The 21,358-nt window shown below is 43.5% G+C and overlaps 1 protein-coding gene across 1 annotated transcript in view; it reads left to right on the forward strand.

The window, feature by feature from the left end:
• Positions 1–21,358, forward strand: part of PTPN3 (protein tyrosine phosphatase non-receptor type 3) — a 1,427,127-nt gene that overhangs the window by 1,013,273 nt on the left and 392,496 nt on the right. The window contains 3 exon segments of the mRNA XM_040432350.1: positions 9,129–9,140; positions 9,142–9,220; positions 13,526–13,587. Of these exon segments, the coding sequence (XP_040288284.1) occupies positions 9,129–9,140; positions 9,142–9,220; positions 13,526–13,587 (153 nt within the window).

A 21,358-nucleotide genomic window follows, 5' to 3' on the forward strand; every position in this document is an offset into this window, starting at 1 on the left:
GTGGAGGGAAGGCATAGCACAGATTCCAATGCCAACGAATGGCGAAGGCGTCTAAGGCATGAGGTCTGTCCCTGGGGTTTAGGGAACAGAATGTTTCCACCTTTGAGTTTGCCCTGGTGGCAAACAGATCCACGTCGGGCATCCCCCATTTCCTTACTACTAGCCCGAATATTTCTGGACTTAGAGACCATTCTGTATGGTCGATTCTGTGGCGACTGAGAAAATCCGCTTCCTGATTTAATATTCCCTTCAGATGAACTGCCGATATCGAGGCCACATTCTGTTCTGCCCAAGCAAAGATTTTTGTTGACAGTGCTTGTAGGGTTACGGACCGCGTTCCCCCTTGATGGGAGAGGTAGGCAATGGCCGTAGTGTTGTCCGACAGCACTTTTATGTGATGATGACACAACATTTCCTCTGCTACCTTTAACACCTCCCAGACTGCTCTCAGTTCCCTGAAGTTCGATGACTGGGATCTGATCGAATCTGGCCAAGTGCCCTGGAACATACGATCCCCCACCTTTGCACCCCAGCCGGACAGACTTGCGTCTGTTATTACCTGGACCTGGGGAGTCTTCTGCCACGGATTTCCCCGAGATAAGTTTCTGTGGTCTTTCCACCAATTTAGGGACTGCAGAATCTGAGTTGGTGGACTTACTTGATGATCTAGAGAGGATTGGCACTTGTTCCAGACACTCAGGATCCAGGACTGTAGGGGTCTGAAGTGTATTTGACACCAGGGAACTGCCTGAATACAGGATGTTAGCAGGCCCAGCAGACTCATCGCCTCTCTGATAGAGCAGGATCTTCTTTTTTGAAAGGACCTGATCTTTTGTTGGAGAACTGATATTTTGTCTCGAGGTAGGAATACCGCTTGCCTTCGGGAGTCTAGGATCATCCCTAAGAAACGAACTTCCCTTGAGGGGGTGAGGACGGACTTTCCTTTGTTCACGATCCACCCCAGATCGTCTAGGATGGAGAGAAAAAGCTTCAGGTTCGAACTGATTTGGCTGAGACTTTCGCTGACTAGAAGGAAATCGTCCAAATAAGGGATTATCATAAGTCCCTGTCTTCGGGCAAAGGCGACCATCTCTACCACTACTTTGGTAAATATTCTTGGCACAGATGAAATCCCGAAGGGAAGGGCCCTGAACTGGTAGTGATGGACGTTTCCTGATATATCCTGGATTGCAAACCGGAGAAACTTTTGTGAGTCGGTGTGAATGGGAATGTGGTAATAAGCGTCTTGTAGGTCTATTGTGCACATGAAGACGTCTTTGCTTAGCAGAGGGATTGTAGATGCTAGGGTCTCCATCCTGAATTTTTGATAACGGATGAATCTGTTTAGTGGTTTCAGGTTTATGATAGTCCGAAAAGTGCCTTCTTTCTTCCTGATTAGAAATAGGGTTGAATAGAAACCCCTGCCTCTTTCTGGAGGCGGGACCGGTGAGATTACATTCATTAAGTGAAGTTTCTGGACTCCTTGCCAAAGGTTCATTTGGAACCGTGTCAGTGAAAATTTGTTTGGGGGTCTTGAAGACCACTCTATTTGGTAGCCTGCCCCGACTACCTTGGAAATCCAGGGGTTCTGGGAGATGGATTCCCAAGACCCCAGGAATCTTGAGAGTCTTCCCCCCACCCCGACGTCATTGCTTATCGGAGGATTTTGGGTGGGAGAAGGATTGGCCTCTTCCTCTTCCCCCTTTTGGATAGCTCCAACGTCCTGATTTCCCTTTCCCCCTGTAGCTTTTTTCTTGACCCGAGGAGGGGCGAAAAGGATACCGGCGTCTGGAGGGGCGATCTTCCGGAAACCCCTTCTTTCTGTCCGCGGCCTTCTCTAGAATCTTATCTAGCACCGGGCCAAACACATATTCTCCAGAAAAGGGTATGGAACAGAGCTTCAATTTAGACGTCTTGTCCCCTGACCAGCACTTCATCCAGAGGGCTCTTCTGGCTGCATTGGAAAGTGCCGCGTCTCTGGCGGAGAATCGGACTGATTCGGCAGAGGCATCCGCCAGGAAGGCCGTGGCGGATTTTAAAAGAGGGAGAGAACTAAGAATTTGTTCCCTAGATGTTCTATCCTTAATATGAGTTTCCAATTCTCCCAACCAAAGATACATGGATCGGGCGACTGAGGTAGCCGCAATATTGGTTTTAATATTGAACATGGACGCCTCCCAGGATTTCCTGAGAAGACTGTCCGCTTTACGATCCATTGAATCTTTAAGTTGGGAGGTATCTTCAAATGGGAGAGATGTTTTCTTGTTCACTTTGGCCACCTGTACATCGATTTTGGGAATTTCATTGAAAATTTTAGATTCCTCTGGATCAAAAAGCAACCTATTTTTGAACGCAGCCGGGACTCCCAGACGTCTTTCTGGATCTGCCCACTCATCAAGGACCATATCCCTAATACTCTCGTTAATGGGGAACACACGAGTTTTCTTGACTCTTAGGCCCCCAAACATTTCTTCTTGTACTGAATGGGTACGTTGCACTTCCTCCACGCCCATGGTCGACCTTACTGCCTTTAATAGGTCGGACATTTCTTCTGTAGAAAAGTAATATCTACGACTGTCATCCACTGAGTCTGTATCAGAGACTCTCTCCCCCTCTTCCCATGACTTAACGGAGTGGGCACTTTCATCCGCCATAACTTCTAGGTCCGAAGGGGACGGAGACCTAGCCCGCTTCCTCTTAGGTTGCGGCAAGTCGGGGGAATTAGTGGACAGGTGGGCCAGGGATGAACGGATCTCTTCCTGAACCATGGTTTTCAATTCCTCTTTTAAGGAGGGTGCTTCATCCCGTACAATATTAGAAATACAAGACTTGCACAACTTTTTAGGGTAGTAGTCAGGAAGTCTGCTATTGCAGGAGATACATTTGAGTGTTTTTTTGATTTTTTTCGGGGCTTCTTTAGCCTAAAAGAGAGGAGAAGGCAGGGCATCAGGGTATGACCACTAGAGGGAGAGAGAGAGCAAGAGGGGGACAGCAGAGGCGAGCTAGCTGCCCCTGGAAATAACTTCCTCTCTCTCTTTTTTTTTTTTTTTTTTTTTTTCCCCCTACCACCCATTACAGCAGGAGAGGGGGATCAACAGACTCCCTGACCTGCACAAACAATACCCCCGGAGGGGACTCACAGTTGGTAGCAGCGCCGGTGGCTCAGCTCTGGGGGATCGCTCAGATGCCGACATCGTCCTCTCTGTAGGTAAGGGTTCCGCACCAGTGGGGACCGATCCTGGGAGCGTTCTAACACGGGCGGTAACCAGCGTTTATGCCTCGGTTTTAAACTGGGCTCCACGCTGCCGCCGCGACGTCACTTCCGGGTCGCCGGCCGTGACGTCATAAACATGCGCTCCATGCGCCGGCGCGCACCCAGCTATCGCCCTTTCCTTGGGCTAGGAGGGAGTCTGCGCCAGGGACAGGCCCCGGAATAACCAGGACGAGATAGGCCCTGAACCCCCTGCCCAGCGTTAGTACTTGGACCGCGGGAGGGCAGGGGGACGCCATGCTGGATGCCGGCGTTTTCCAAAAGGTAACGGAAAATAAAAAATAAACAGGTTCCATTTCCTTAGCTTCATCTCCCTGCATACAGGGAGACCTTTCTCTGCCCTGTCCTCTGTAGGGACAGGAAACACTGGTGTTGGTGGTGGGAGGAGGGTATTTAACCTTTCTCTGTTCCTGCCCCTACAGAGGTCAGGGGTCAATCTCCTTGTATGCCGTCGTGATGATGCTATGGAAAGTTGGATATGAATGTTATTACTCAATTTAGTACAGCTATAATGGTAAGAATACAGCATCTGTGCTGTTCAGTGGTTGTTTTAGGGGAGTAAAAAACAAAAATCATATTTATACAAGGTGTCATGCATTTGTGCTGTAGTAAATTACAGTTTTTGATGCACAGATATAGTGTTGAATATATTTGGAAACTTTTATGTGTGGATAGTATTCAGGACATCAAAATGCAACTCTCTAAGATCATTTAGCATTGCTTGCTGAGTGATGGCAATCCACACCAGGAGAGATAAGCTTCACAGACACTGCCGGGAGCCAGTGAGCCTGATGAGTCATAGTCTTCACATGAACGAGCACGCAGGAATCAGCTTTCAGTGTGATGTCATAAGGAGGTATGGCCGGCCTTCACTCTAGCTGCCTAAGCCCGCCCAGCCTTATCTGCAGAAAAGCAGGAAGTTACCAGCAGAGTGACTGCAGGTGAGGCTGATTTAGCAAAGTGGGAAAACCCCTTTAAGTACTTTCCTACCAGAATTCCATTTTTTTATGAAACTGGGTGCCAGCTAGACCAGTGAAGAAAACTGTTTGTTGAGGTTGGTTTCCGAAATATATTTATAAGAATGCATTCGTTCCTGTTTTTCTGAATCCTTATGTCCAAGAAACAAATTTCATACAGATGCATTTCATGCGTGAAATGCATCCCTATGTTGTTTTGATTCAATTTATCAACAAATTCCAGAACTAATCGCTCGGCCCTGCTGTGATTGCAGGACAATCCAGTACATTAGGGGCTACACCACCCATAGTCCCCCCTTTTTTTTAGGAGAATGGTGTCCAACTAAGGGACAGGGAGAAATGGGGGTACAACGTAAAATAGCGAATGTTGCTAAAACCCAGTTGGATAATGAAGTGGATTTATTTCACTCACGACAGTGTGTTGATACCTATACGTCAGTGTTCTACACTCCTCTAAAAGCTCTCTGCAGCCCGGAAATAGACGTTTTTTTAACGCGATTTGCCGCAATTAAATTTGGATCGGATCAGAAAATTCAGAAAACCGGCAGAATCGATTTTTGAGAAATTCGCTCATCTCTAGTTATCACACAAGGGACTCACGTTCACACCTGTACCACAATTTGATACATTCACTTGGGTGAAGGACATCAAATTGGCACTACACAAACAATTTCTCAGTACTATATATTATACCAGTAAATTAATACAGAGAGAAACAAACATTGAAGACTCTGGAAAGTCTACAAATGGAGAGTGAGGGTTACATACCTGATATTGAACCCCCTTAACATTTGAAACCTAGGTCCAGGTGGACCCAGCCTTTTCACAGTATAAAAACATAGAAACCTTTGTGGACCTGGTATCTCAGGAGATAAGTAAACTGATGATAAAAGCTGAAAAAATTCCATCAAATTTGATATCTGAGAGTTTAGCACTTGAAGAATTCAAAATGAATGAGTGAATTGTGATAAAACCAAGTGATAAGGGAGGAAATACAGTTATTCAAGACAGAAGTGATGACAAGTGATGTACTAGCTAAAATCTGTGGAATTACATTAACTGAATCTACATTTCCAGCGAGCTTGGATGTTGTGTCCTTATACAGCAATATCAAACACGATTTGGGTCTACAAGCGGTGAAATATTTCTTGAACACTAAGAGCACTTCTTTCTATAGACACAATGATTTTTTACTAACGTTACTGGAATTTATACTCGCACATAATTATTTCTTATGTAAGGGGACTTTTTATCACCAGACAATGGGTACCGCTATGGGGACACCTTGTGCACCTACTTTTGTGAATTTATTTTTTATAGTTTTTTCGGAAACACTCTCATCATACACAAGTCACTTTTTATTTTGGGGTAGATTTATTGACCGCATGATACTGTTTTGGGAAGGGGACCAATGATTATTTCTGGAATTTGTTGATAAATTGAATCAAAACAACATAGGGATGCGGTTTACGCATGAGATGCATCCGTATGAAATTAGTTTCTTGGACATAAGGATACTTTTCCAGCTGGCACCCAGCTCCATAAAAAATTGAATTCTGGTAGGCCAGTACTTAAAGTACTTAATGGCCAGAAGAAACTGTACTATGGAGGAAGCCTGCCAGAGAGAGGCAAATGAGCTGTATCAGCGCTTCAGAGCCCGAGGTTATCCACAAAAATCCCTTAAGAAGCCATATAATCGAGCTAAGTGCCAGACTAGGGAGAATCTTTTAATATCTAAATGTAAAAAAAAATCTCAGAATGAAAGCAAAGTCATAAGATGTATTGGGACTTTTGATGAGCATTATCAAGAAATAACAAACATTTTGAAACGGCATTGGAGGATACTTACCAGCAATCCTGATTTGATGCAAGTTCTGTCACCTTATCCGAGTATTATGTACAGGAGAGGACAGAACCTCAAGGACTGATTAGTACACAGCTTCCTTCCTAGCAGATATAAAAATACATCCTGGTCAAAATCTGATATAATTGGTTGATTCCTGTGCGGGGGTTGTACATTTTGTAAATACTTAATGTTTACCAACCCAGTGAATGGACGAGAATACATAATTAAAGAATTCTTCAATTGCTGTAGCAGTGGGATTGTATATGTGGCGACCTGTACATGTCCAAAACGTTATGCAGGGAAGACAGTACAGGAATTAAGAAGAATTTCAGGTCATATTCGCACCATAAATACTAAAAAAAGACACGTCATTGTACAGACATATTACATATGTACACCACAGCAGTTTGGAGGTTCTGAAGTTCTGGGGTATTTCTAGAATAAGATTGGGCCCCAGAAATGGAAATTTGGATCAGAAGCTGCTTGTGAGGAAGCTAGGTGGATCTATAGACTCAAGACCCTAAGTCCAAATGGTCTCAATGAGGGATTTTCATATGCTGCTTTTAGTTAAAACCGGTCGTTACATACAGTACCAACAGTAATGATGTAAATAATTAAACATCCAATAGTATTGAAAAAGAACTGCCTGCATGAACATGTTATCCAAATCTCTAAATTCCATAAGCTTAACCCTCTAAATAACATCAGATACTCGTTGGATTATTCTAAGAAAGGAGTATATGTGCTTCAATATTATTTATTATTTTTTATCATCAAACTATTAATAAATCCATGAACTAGAATACATGATTTTTTTTATTTTTATATTATACATTAGGATCATGGTCATCTATTTAAATTATCAATGTCACTGATTGTGTCATCAAGTACTTTACACTGTATTGTATTAAGTATTTGTGTCTGCAATTATGGCTTTGACCGATGAGTTGCATTTCTGTACAATTATGTATAAATAGTTAATACTCCATTTAAAATCATTGATTTCGGTTTAGGAATCAGATGTATTGTTTAAATCTTCAGAGTAATTGATCCTATATCTGGAGTGGCCATGAGAACAAATACCTATCATGTGTTTTAGTGATCAGGCAATTTAATAAATAGATATTGAAGTATTGATTGTGAGCATTAATATGCTGTATAGCAGCAGCGCCGTGTCTTCTCCCCTTACCTGACGGAGATAATAAGCTAGCAGTCAGGAGGAATTGTAAGTGGCTGTAGATACGGCAGCACATAACAGAAGCTAAATCACTGGTTTGATACGTTTCCCATAAATGTAAATCAATGGGAATGGCAGCGATTGGTGAATGGGATGTCTGGGAGGGAACGGATTGTCTATAGGCTAATTTGAGCGAGTGGACGCCATTACCCCTATCTCCTCTGACGAAGCCACACACGTGGAGAAACATGTTGGGAGGGGTAGTGTTCTTTGTTTTAATACAGCTGATAGTCTAGAACCAGGTTGTATGAATGTAAAACAGGGATAGTTATAGAATAGGCAGAGTCAGGATGGATGCTACGTGTGTGTGTGTGTGTGTGTGTGTGGTGAAAGCTACTAATGTAGCACACTAGTGGCTATCGCAACAACACCAATAATATTGTGTCAAGTGAGCAACATTGTATCAAGTGAGCCACATGATGTGATAGAAATCATTAACAAAGCAATTGTGGCATACAAATGAGCGATGTAACCAAACTGAATAAGGCAAGATAAATAGAAGTTAGGCTAGCACAACTATATAGTGCGGCCACACATTACTGCTGAATTAAAGCAGATTGACAAATAAGGTTATAGGCTCGAGGTGAGAGGGGGCTTTTGTATGTGAAAATAACTGCAGCCTGTGCTGATAGTATATCATATATATTCCCCTCTGAGAGAAATAGGGTGACGTTTGAGATATTGCAGTACATGTAGCCACCATAATCTAGATTGTTTAGAACACTTGATTCCATTAGCACACTACCTCTCTCTGCAAAATACTGCCTTCCCTGTACAATAATTATATACCAACAAATACTACTCTTGCTGTCAGCTGATAATTTTTTTAACTGCAAAGAATAAAAGAGGGGTTAGTCAGCACATCCAAATGCGCAGGTGCACGTTGCTATGGCTGAAAACACAACAGCTGATAATTTTAGAAATATTAATTTTTCTCATTTTTGGGTATTAGTATCCCTAGGGTCCCATCCAAGGGATCATTTTGTGTTTCTTTTTGAATATTGGCACTACATTTGCTATTTACCAATCCTGTGGAACACTCCCTTTCAGTATAGAGTCCTTAAATATAGCCTGTAACAGATCACATTTTTGAAGTATTGCTTTTGTGTTCCCAAGGTCAATACTAGCATAAGGTCACTTCTGTTTTGCAGTGAGGAACAGAAGTATTTGAACACCCTGCGATTTAGCAAGTTCTCCCACTTAGAAATCATGGAGGGGTCTGAAATTCACATTGTAGGTGCATTCCCACTCTGAGAGACAGAATAAAAATAAATAAATCAGAAAATCACATTGTCTGATTTCTAAAGAATTTATTTGTCTTGCACTGCTTAACATAAGTATTTGAACACCTGAGAAACAGCAAGAATTCTGGCTCTGTTACTGTGCCTTTTAAAGTTCCCCTCTATTCCACTCATTAATCTAACTTAGTAGCACCTGTCTGAACTCTTTAAAGACACCTGTCCACCCCACAGTCATTCAGACACCAACTACTACCCATGGGCCACAGACCAAAGAGCTGTCAAAAGACACCAAAGACAAAATTGTGGGACCCTCCATCAAGGCTGAAAAAGGGCTGCGGGGCAATTGCCCAAGGGCAGCTTGGTGAAAATAGATCAACTGTTAGAGCAATTGTTATAAAATGTAAGTGGCTAAGGACTACTCGTCAGTCTCCTCGGAGGACTGGGGTGTTCAGTTACTTCTATTCTCACTGTTAGTTGAAAAGTACATGTTTTAACAACTCTTGATTATGTTAACCGTATTGGTAACATATAACACTGTTATAATTCATGTTTACAGCAATTATATCGGAAAAAAACCTGGGCTTGCTATTACCTGTGCAAAAAGTGGTCAAAATATGGATAAAAATCGGTATAAAGATGTCTTACCTTGTGAGTATATATATTGAATTATGTCTGTATAGCTGAAAATGACAAAACAATCTTTTCTGCAGATTCCTATGACATATACTTTGAAAGCTCTTTTTCACACCTGAATGTATTATATCATTTCTATAGAACTTATAGCTTCAAATGGATTGTTTCAGCTATACAACTTCTTCCATACACCAGTGGCCCTGTATGTCATAGAAGGATCCTTCTTGCATGAATCTCTCTTATAGTCAGTGTGTGTGGCTCTTGATCTGGTTAGCTCAACAGATTTTAATGGGCTCCCAGCAATGCAATGGTTTCCTTGGCTCTATTAAAAGCGGATATGTTTGAGTGGCCCCTTACCACACCACAAGGTAACTGTAGATCATGGTTAGGACTAAGTATCCGTAATCCACTCTTCAGAGAAATAAATACCCACACCTCAATGTACAGTTAGTTACAGATTGGTACAAACACAGAGCTGTGCATGCTCCATTGGTAGCGGGGACAAGCTATTTAACCCCCTTTGAGACTATATGAACAATGAAGCTCCTTCCCTGCGATAAAGTTGCATAGTGCCGTTGGCTGCTATGGTAACCTTCCTAACAATAGTCAATGGCCTCCAGTCTTTCAAGTATAGAAGGTTATTCAGCCCAAAAGCAGGGTATAATAGGGCTTCCTATCGTAGAATACTGACACGCCAACATAATACACTGCGCTAAATACGTTGTGCAAAGTATTATGCAAGTGATCAAAGGAATTCAGGAACAAGTCTTCTTCTGTGGTAATTCAGGTACAAGTCCACTTCCGTGGGTTTTCGGGTCCGTGCCTCCGCCCCGCAAAAGCTAGGACATGTTCTGTCTTTTGCTGTATATTGCAGAATGCAATTTGCACACACGGTCGTGTGAATAAGCCCTAAATTATTTTCTTTACATAATCTTGTCTACTAAAAGATATGTATACCAAAACAGTAACAATTGAATTAAGTTAACATGTCAATTATACCACATAGTGAATGCTATGTAAAAAAAAAAAAATGAAAAAAATATAAATATCGGAACTTCTTGGTTATAACCTCCTCCCGAAAAACAGAATTAAAAGCTGGTATAATACACCTGCGTAATTTTTCTCTGAATGCTGAAAATGCATGTACTGTACTTTATACTATAATCCTGTTTAGCTTGTATAATATTTATGAGAAATGTTATATACTTCATGTATTGGCAGCGAAGTGTATTATTTGTTTAATTTTTTTTTCAATTACTTGATGCATAAATGTCTTTCCCAACATCCTATTTACCCTTCCCCTGCCATACCCTTCCCCTGCCTGCATTGTCACTTTTATACTGTCAATAGCCTTTTTTGAGACATGATCTTTTACATTTGTTTTTAACATTTAAATAAACTATAAAGGTAATTTTGCATAAAAAAATGGTTGAATCAATAGGGTATCTCCTTCCTGGCCCATTGCTGTCCTACCCAACTCCATGTACCCAACAGAAATATTACCTGATTGCTATCCAGATTTACCTTCATTATATACACTGAGCATGCATTATATACATGTGAGCACTGCATTCCCTTTAATGCTGGATGTGGATGTCCTGGGCTGCTGTGGTTACACGTGGTCTGCGGTTGTGAGGCCGGTTGGATGTACTGCCAAATTCTCTGAAATGCCTTTGGAGACGGCTTATGGTAGAGAAATGAACATTCATTGCACGGGCAACAGCTCTGGTAGACATTCCTGCAGTCAGCATGCCAATTGCACGCTCCCTCAAATGTTGCAACATCTGTGGCATTGTGCTGTGTGAACAAACTGCACATTTCAAAGTGACCTTTTATTGTGGGCAGTCTAAGGCACACCTGTGCTATATTCATGCTGTCTAATCAGCACCTTGATATGCCACACCTGTGAGGTGGGATAGATTATCTTGGCAAAGTAGAAGTGCTCACTAACACAGATTAAGGCCTCATGCACACGACCGTTGTGTGCATCCGTGGCTGTTGTGCCGTTTTCCGTTTTTTTTTGCGGACCCATTGACTTTCAATGGGTCCGTGGAAAAATCTGAAAATGCACCGATTTGCAGCCGCATCCGTGATCCTTGTTTCCTGTCCGTCAAAAAAATATGACCTGTCCTATTTTTTTGATGGACAACGGTTCACGGACCCATTCAAGTCAATGGGTCCGTGAAAGAACACGGATGCACACAAGATTGGCATCCGCGTCCGTGATCCGTGGCCGTAGGTTACTTTCATACAGACGGATCTGAAGATCCGTCTGCATAAAAGCTTTTTCAGAGCTGAGTTTTCACTTCGTGAATTATTTTCATTGGTGGCCAGTGTGCGCCCCCCCCTTCGTGAAAAACTCAGATCCGACAGTATATTCTAACACAGAAGCGTTCCCATAGTGATAGGGACGCTTTTAGTTAGAATATACTACGAACTGTGTACATGACTGCCCCCTGCTGCCTGGCAGAACCCGATCTCTTACAGGGGGCTGTGATATGCACAATTAACCCCTCAGGTGCTGCACCTGAGGGGTTAATTGTGCATATCATAGCCCCCTAAAAGAGATCAGGGGCTGCCAGGCAGCAGGGGGAAGACCCCCCTCCCTCCCCAGTTTTAATTTCATTGGTGGCCAGTGCGGCCCCCCTCCCTCCCTCTATTGTATTATTTTCATTGGTGGCACAGGGTGCGGCCCCCCCTTGGCCCCCCTCCCTCCCTCTATTGTACTATTTTCATTGGTGGCACAGTGTGCGGCCCCCCCGGCCCCCCCTCCCTCCCTCTATTGTATTATTTTTATTGATGGCACAGTGTGCGGCCTCCCCTCTCCCCCCCCCCCGATCATTGGTGGCAGCGGAGAGTTCTGATAGGAGTCCCAGTTTAATCGCTGGGGCTCCGATCGGTAACCATGGCAACCAGGACGCTACTGCAGTCCTGGTTGCCATGGTTACTTAGCAATATTAGAAGCATCATACTTACCTGCTGCGATTAAACTGGGACTCCGATTGGAACTCTCCGCTGCCACCAATGATCGGGGGGGGGGGGGGGGGGAGGCCGCACACTGTGCCACCAATGAAAATAATAAAATAGGGGGGGGGGGGGGGGGCCGGGGGGGCCGCACACTGGCCACCAATGAAAATAATACAAAAGAGGGAGGGAGGGGGGGCCGCACACTGGCCACCAATGAAATTAATACAATAGAGGGAGGGAGGGGGGCCGAGGGGGTCTGCCCCCTGCTGCCTGGCAGCCCCTGATCTCTTACAGGGGACTATGATACGCACAATTAACCCCTTTCAGGTGCGGCACCTGAGGGGTTAATTGTGCGGATCACAGCCCCCTGTAAGAGATCAGGTGCTGCCAGGCAGCAGGGGGCAGTCATGTACACAGTTCTTAGTATATTCTAACTTGAAGCGTCCCCATCACTATGGGAACGCCTCTGTGTTAGAATATACTGTCGGATCTGAGTTTCACGATCTAACTCATATCCGACAGTATATTCTAACATAGAGGCGTTCCCATGGTGATGAAGATGCTCCAAGTTAAAATATACCATCGGATTGGAGAAAACTCAGATCCAATGGTATAATAGGGACTCCTGACTTTACATTGAAAGTCAATGGGGAACGGATCCGTTTGCAATTGCACCATATTGTGTCAACGTCAAATGGATCCGTCCCCATTGACTTGCATTGTAAGTCAGGACGGATCTGTTTGGGTCCGCATGGCCAGGCGGACACCAAAACGATTTTTTCTCCATGTCCGTGGATCCTCCAAAAATCAAGGAATACCCACGGAAGAAAAAACGGACACGAATCACGGACCTACGGACACCGTTTTTGCGGACCTTAAAAAAAACGGTCGTGTGCATGAGACCTTAGACAAATTTGTGAACAATATTTGAGAGTAATGGGTCTTTTGTGTATGTAGAAAATGTTTCAGATCTTTGAGTTCAGCTTATGCAAAATGGGAGCAAAACCAAAAGTGTTGCGTTTATATTTTTGTTCAGTGTAATTAATGACTGTTTAACCAGTTCTCAATATTGTTGTAGTTTGTGGAACTTTAATAACAGGTTTGGCACTCTGCAATTTACATCTGTTACAGATCCTATTATCCTATTTGGATAAAACGTATTTAACATTTTAGGAACATAATACAATCAGTGGTTTACCATACATTGTATGAAACGTTGTGACATATACAATTACATCCTTTTTGCATTTTTATAGATTTTGATTTTAAGTTTGGTTAATAAACAGTATGAATTATATTAGATTTATAGAGCTCCATCTATTTATGAGTTCATATTGTGTTTTCTACTTGCAGATGACTTAACACGAGTAATTTTACAAGGGAAAGAAGACTACATAAATGCAAGTTACGTGAATGTAAGTAAATGCAGTTTGTTGAAGTACTTTTTTATTTATTTTTCTAATCACTATCATAAGCTCCTTCTAGTGGTAACAAGAGGTAGTTAGAATGTTATCATACATTTTTAATAATTTTATTATCAACAAATATTTTACATTGCAGCAGCAAGCAGGCTCCTCCATCCCATTCACACGAATGGGAAGTAGTATAACTACAGCTGCTTCTTCCCATTCAATTGAATAGGACAGAGAAGCTGTAATGACACTGCTTGCCACTGCAATGTCAGTGCTCACATGAGCGCTGTGTTCTTTGGCAGGGGGCTGAGAGTTGGACCCCTGCTGATCTTATATTGATGACCTATCCTGTAAAAAACAGAAAGCATAAATTCCCTTTATTCACTAGAGTGTTGTCTGTTCATCTTCTAGATACAGTCAGGTCCATAAATATTGGGACATCGACACAATTCAAAAATTTTGGGCTCTATACACCACCTCAATGGATTTGAAATGAAACGAACAAGATGTGCTTTAACTGCAGGCTGTCAGCTTTAATTTGAGGGTATTTACATCCAAATCAGGTGAACTGTGTAGGAATTACAACAGTTTGCATATGTGCCTCCCACTTATTAAGGGAACAAAAGTAATGGGACAATTGGCTTCTCAACTATTCCATGGCCAGGTGTGTGTTATTCCCTCATTATCCCAATTACAATGAGCAGATAAAAGGTCCAGAGTTCATTTCAAGTGTGCTATTTGCATTTGGAATCTGTTGCTGTCAACTCTCAGGATGAGATCCAAAGAACTGTGTCACTATCAGTGAAGCAAGCCATCATTAGGCTGAAAAAACAAAACAAATCCATCAGAGAGATAGCAAAAACATTAGGCGTGGCCAAAACAACTGTTTGGAACATTCTTAAAAAGAAGGAACACATCGGTGAGCTCAGCAACACCAAAAGACTCGGAAGACCAATGAAAACAACTGTGGTGGATAACTGAAGAATTATTTCCCTGAGGAAGAAAACACCCTTCACAACAGTTGACCAGATCAAGCACACTCTCCAGGAGGTAGGTGTATGTGTGTCAAAATCAACAATAAAGAGAAGACTTCACCAGAGTGAATACAGAGGGTTTACCACAAGATGTAAACCATTGGTGAGCCTCAAAAACAGAAAGGCCAGATTAGAGTTTGCTAAACGACATCTAAAAAAGCCTTCAAAGTTCTGGAACAACATCCTATTGACAGATGAGACGAAGATCAACTTGTCACAGAGTGATGGAAAGAGAAGAGTATGGAGAAGGAAAGGAACTGCTCATGATCCTAAGCATACCACCTCATCAGTGAAGCATCGTGGTGGTAGTGTCTTGGCATGGGCATGTATGGCTGCTAATGGAACTGGTTCTCTTGTATTTATTGATGTGACTAGGGTTGAGCGAACCCGAACTGTAAAGTTACGGGTTCGTACCGTACTTTAGGATTTTTTGGACCCCGGACCTGAAACCGAACATTTCAGTAAAAGTTTGGGTTCGGGTGGTTCGGCGCTTTCTTGGCGCTTTTTGAAAGGCTGCAGAGCAGCCAGTCAACTAGCGGTTAACTGTCTGACCTTAGAAGGCCATCACAGCCATGCCTACTATGGCATGGCTGTGATTGGCCAGTGTAGCATGTGACCCAGCCTCTAAATAAGCTGCAGTCACGTAGCGCTGCACGTCACTCTGCTGTGCTTAGTGTAGGGAGAGGATTCTGCTGGTGATTTCAGGGAGAGAATAGGAGAGAGTCTTTGCTCAAAATCTAAATCTAACTCAGCGATCTACATACATTGTGTTTTGTGGGTGCAGGGTACAATTTTTTTATCCTGCCCTGAGCTCAGTCAGGTGGGGTGGCGGCGGCGGCCATTTTATGCAAGCTCAGTGCACCAGCACTGCATCTAAACTTTTGGGACTTTGAAAATCCCAATTTATTTGGAAATCTACAACATCTGATTAGTCAGTGTGCAATTTAAGCTATAAATAACAGCCATCAGTTTTCTGGGGTTTTAAAACACTATTTAAAAACTATTTTCAGGCCTTTCAGCATCAGCACATGTGAAATTTACAGGCTTATATACTGCTGTCAAATTCAGTTATTAACCACCTCAGCCCCCCTAGCTTAAACACCCTTAATGACCAGCCACTTTTTACACTTCTGCACTACACTACTTTCACCGTTTATTTCTCGGTCATTCAACTTACCACCCAAATGAATTTTACCTCCTTTTCTTCTCACTAATAGAGCTTTCATTTGGTGGTATTTTATTGCTCCTGACATTTTTACTTTTTTTGTTATTAATCGAAATTTACCGATTTTTTTTGCAAACAAATTACATTTTTCACTTTCAGTTGTAAATTTTTTTTAAAAAAAACGACATACATATTGTGAACTGTTACGCCTTCCTGCGGGGTTGTTTTGGGCCGAAACAGGAACACTGACACCTTTGTAGCTTGTGCGTCACACTGTTGCTAGTTTATTTTGCAAGTTGCTCAAATTAACAAACAAAATCAAAAACAACAATAGCCGTCTGGCTCCTGCCTATCTCACTCGGCAGCCCTAGCTAAACTCATAACACAAAACACAAAGAGCATTTTCAAGGGGAAAACAGAGCAACTTACAGTTCAGTAGTTAGGTGGAGAAGCCAACCGCTCTCAGAGCTCCTAGGCTTGCAGCTTCTCAAACAGACTGCCAGAGAGAGAGGGCTGCTGACTTAATTAGTACATCTGTGTGAGCAGTCCCCCAGGCAGGTAAAACCCGGACTGGCTCCGGGTGGTCAGGGAACCCACCCAACTCTTCCCTGACCGACTCCAGGACCCTAAACTTGTTTTCTTTTTCCCAGAAAGCTTCTGGATACAAGGAAAACCAAACCTTCCTGGAGCCTTTTAACACATGAAGTGCTGGAAACTTGGTGCAATGTACACACCATCCAGCACTTTCTCTGCAAAACATTGTGACACCCTGTCACAATATATACATTTTTCTCTAAATTTATTGTTCTACATGTCTTTGATAAAAAAAAAATGTTTGGGTAAAAAAAAAATGGTTTGGGTGAAAGCTATAGCGTTTACAAACTATGGTACAAAAATGTGAATTTCCGCTTTTTGAAGCAGCTCTGACTTTCTCAGCACCTGTCATGTTTCCTGAGGTTCTACAATGCCCAGACAGTAGAAAAACACAGAAATGACCCAATTTCGGAAAGTAGACACCCTAAGGTATACGCTGATGGGAATAGTGAGTTCATAGAACTTTTTATTTTTTGTCACAAGTTAGCGGAAACTGATGATTTTATATATTTTTTTCCCTTACAAAGTCTCACATTCCACTAACTTATGACAAAAAATAAAAACTTCCATGAACTCACTATGCCCATCACGAAATACCTTGGGGTGTCTTATTTCCAAAATGGGGTCACTTGTGGGGTAGTTATACTGCCCTGGCAATTAGGGGCCCTATGTCTGGGAAGTAGTTTGAAATCAAAATGGTTAAAAAATGACCTGTGAAATCCTAAAGGTGCTCTTTGGAATGTGGGCCCCTTTGCCCACCTAGGCTGCAAAAAAGTGTCACACATCTGGTATCACCGTACTCAGGAGAAGTTGGGCAATGTGTTTTGGGTGTCATTTTACATATACCCATGGCTGGGATGAGAGAATATCTCGGTCAAATGCCAACTTGTATAAAAAAATGGGAAAAGTTGTCTTTTGCCGAGATATTTATCTCACCCAGCATGGGTATATGTAAAATGACACCCCAAAACACATTGCCCAACTTATCCTGAGTACAGCGATACCAGATGTGTGACACTTTTTTGCAGCCTAGGTGGGCAAAGGGGCCCACATTCCAAAGAGCACCTTTAGGATTTCACAGGTCATTTTTTACACATTTTGATTTCAAACTACTTCCCACACATTATTGCCCCTAAATTGCCAGGGCAGTATAACTACCCCACAAGTGACCCCATTTTGGAAAGAAGACACCCCAAGGTATTTCGTGATGGGCATAGTAAGTTCATGGAAGTTTTTATTTTTTGTCACCAGTTAGTGGAATATGAGACTTTGTAAGAAAAAAAAAAAATCATCATTTTCCGCTAACTTGTGACAAAAAATAAAAAATTCTAGGAACTCGCCATGCCCCTCGGGCATCCATACTCACTTAGCCCGTATGCCCTGGCAAACCAGATTTCTCCATTCACATCAATCGATGTGAATGAATAAATCATTGCCGGGATTTATTTATTTATTCTTTATATACAAAGTGTTTGCCAAAGTATATGAACACCGCCGCCTCCTCAGCTCATATGCCTCGGTAAACGTATCTTTTACTGCAGAGGAGAAATCTCGTCTTGCAGTGCCGCATACACCGAATTTTGTGTAATCTGTCAGCAGCGCAATGCTTCTGTCAGAATGCACATCAGTGCTGCAACTAGTCGATCGGTTGGTCCACCTGGAAGGTAAAAAAAAAGAAAACAAAAAAGAAAAAAACAGGCCGCAACGCAATAAATTTATTAACTTTATAATAACATTTGAATGGAACATATAAACTTTATTTAACTTTTTGAACAGAACGTTAACTTTTTTGCTTAGCGGTGATTTTTTTTTTTTTACCTTTATAGGACAAACCTCTCCTTCCCCATTGGACAATGTGCAAAGCGCAAATCGCCCAGAGATGTGGCGAAGTACATTATGCACTTTGTCCCAGGTGAAAGGAGAGGTTTGCAGCAGCTGTGAGTGAAAGGGCCCTAATAGCCCTGTGTGCCTGTCCTGTGAGATGCAATCCCTATGCTAAGTGTTCCTGTGTGGTACTTCCGGAAACACTCCCAAAGCATAGGGCAGGGTGGTCAGGGCAGTCAGGACAGAAATAGCGGGTGTCACGCCTTATTCCACTTCTGCTACAGACCACAACATTTTTTTCGGGGTGGCGGTTGGTTTGAGGTACAGCAACGACACTGGGGAAATGTTGCTCGTGTAGACGGCTCACTACACTGATGGATGGGGCCACGGAACCTCCTGGATACAGGAGGTTCGCGATGATCTCTTCCTGAAATTTGAGGAAGGATCCTGTTCTCCCAGCCTTACTGTAGAGAACAAAACTATTATATGCAGCCAATTGAATCAAATATACAGACGCCTTCTTATACCAGCGTCTGGTCCTGCGGGAAAGTAGATAAGGAGCCAACATCTGGTCATTGAAGTCCACCCCTCCCATGAGCAAATTATAGTCGTGGACACAGAGGGGCTTTTCAATGACACTGGTTGCTCGTTCAATTTGGATTGTCGTGTCTGCGTGAATGGAGGAGAGCATGTAAACGTCACGCTTGTCTCTCCATTTCACCGCGAGCAGTTCTTGGTTACACAAGGCAGCCCTCTCCCCCCTTGCAAGACGGGTGGTAACGAGCCGTTGGGGAAAGCCCCAGCGACTAGGTCACGCGGTGCCATAGCAGCCAATCTGTTCTAGGAACAAATGCCTGAAGAGGGGCACACTTGTGTAGAAATTGTCCACATAAAGATGGTACCCCTTGCCAAATAAGGGTGACACCAAGTCCCAGACTGTCTTCCACTGCTCCTCAGGTAGTCAGGGCAACCGACTGGCTCCAGGGTCTGATCTTTACCCTCATAGATCCGAAATTTGTGGTATAGTCTGTGGCCCTTTCACAGAGCTTATACAATTTGACCCCATACCGGGCGCGCTTGCTTGGGATGTATTGTTTGAAGCCAAGGCGCCCGGTAAAATGTATTAAGGACTCGTCTACGCAGATGTTTTGCTCAGGGGTATACAAATCTGCAAATTTGTTGTTGAAGTGGTCTATGAGGGGCCGAATTTTGTGGAGCCGGTCAAAAGCTGGGTGGCCTCTGGGACGGGAGGTGGTGTTGTCGCTAAAGTGCAGGAAACGCAGGATGGTCTTAAATCGTGTCCTGGACATAGCAGCAGAGAACATGGGTATGTGATGAATTGGGTTCGTGGACCAATATCACCGCAATTCATGCTTTTTGGTTAGACCCATGTTGAGGAGAAGGCCCAGAAAAATTTTAAATTTGGAAACTTGGACGGGTTTCCACCGGAAAGACTGGGCATAATAGCTTCCCAGGTTGGCGGCTATAAATTGAGTGGCATACCGATTTGTTTCTGCCACGACTAAGTCCAAGAGCTCCGCAGTCAAGAACAGCTCAAAAAATCCCAGTGCCGAACCGATCTGAGCTGTCTCAACCCGAACTCCAGCCTGGGTGGTGAAAGGGGGAACTAATGGTGCGGCTGAAGTTGGGGACTGCCAATCAGGGTTTGCCAGCACCTCAGGGACTCTAGGGGCTCTACGGGCCTGTCTGTGAGGTGGCTGCGACGGGGTAACTATTGCACGTGCCACCGTACCAGCTTCAACTGCCCTTCTGGTGCTCGCCACTTCACCATGTTGTATGGCAGTGCTGGTACTAGGTCCAGGATGGGCTGCGCTGCTGGTGTATGCCTCACCACGTAATCCGACAGCGCCAGCCCCACTCTGCTGCCCTTGAAACGGATCCTGCGCAACCTGTGGTCTAGCAACAAGGGGCGGGGTACACCTGGTGCTATCAGGGACCTCAACCTCCTCGTCCGAACTTTGGGTCAGACTGCCACTGCTTTCTACAGGTTCATATTCTGACCCGCTAGATTCATCAGATGAGGGTTCCCATTCCTCATCCGACTGGGTCAGAATCCTGTAGGCCTCTTCAGAAGAATACCCCCTGTTTGACATTTGGACTACTAAATTTAGGGGTATTCCCTGAGACTACCCAAGAAGAAAAGCAAGCCTGTCTTACAAATGGGAGGCTAAGCGAAGTACCGGAGGCCGTTGCGATTGATAAAAAATATCAAAACAGATTTTTTTTTATCGCCGCAGCGCTTGTAAAGTGATTGTGCAGTGATCAAAAAAATAATTATTTTTTGTCACTGCGGCGGGGGCGGGCGTGGGTGAACGCACGTGTGGGCGACCGATCAGGCCTGATCGGGCAAACACTGCGTTTTTGGTGGAGGGTGAATTAAGGTGACACTAATACTATTATAGATCTGATCACTTACAGATACTATAAAAGTACGCTAATCAGCGAATAAGTGACTGCGGTGCGGTGGGCTGGGCGCTAAACGATTGCTAACTTCCTAACCAAGGGGCCTAAACTATCCTAAAACCTAACAGTCAATACCAGTGAAAAAAAAAAGTGACAGTTTACACTGATCACTTTTTTCCCTTTCACTAGGTGATTGACAGGGGTGATCAAGGGGTTAATTGGGGTGATGGAGGGTGATCTGGGGGCTAAGTGTGGTGTTGGTGGGTACTCACTGTGATGTGTGCTCCTCTGCTGGGACCAACCGACGAAAAGGACCAGCAGAGGAGCACAGAAGCCATTTAACACATTATATTTATAAATATAACGTGTTAACTGGCTTCTGATTCGTTTTTTTGAAAATCGTCAACCTGCCAGCGACGATCATTGGCTGGCAGGTTAATGACGAACTTGTCTTTTAAATTTTGCCGGCCCGCGATGCGCATGCGCGGGCCGGCTTTGCCCGAAATCTCGCGTCTCGCGAGAGGACGCACCGGCGCGTTCACCCAGAGTAACAGGACCACCGTAAAGACGCAATCCTGCGTACGGCGGTCCTGAGGAGAATAAGCAAACACTTGTTTGGGCAAAAAATTATTAGTTGCCAGCCTTTGATGCATATGTCATTGTGAGATACACCCTTTATACATTTGGGTTAGATTCAAAGATTTGAAATACCGCCATTTGGTGCACAAATCTT

Source organism: Bufo bufo, chromosome 5 (assembly GCF_905171765.1).
Source record: "Bufo bufo chromosome 5, aBufBuf1.1, whole genome shotgun sequence".
In the NCBI taxonomy this organism is placed as follows: Eukaryota; Metazoa; Chordata; class Amphibia; order Anura; family Bufonidae; genus Bufo; species Bufo bufo.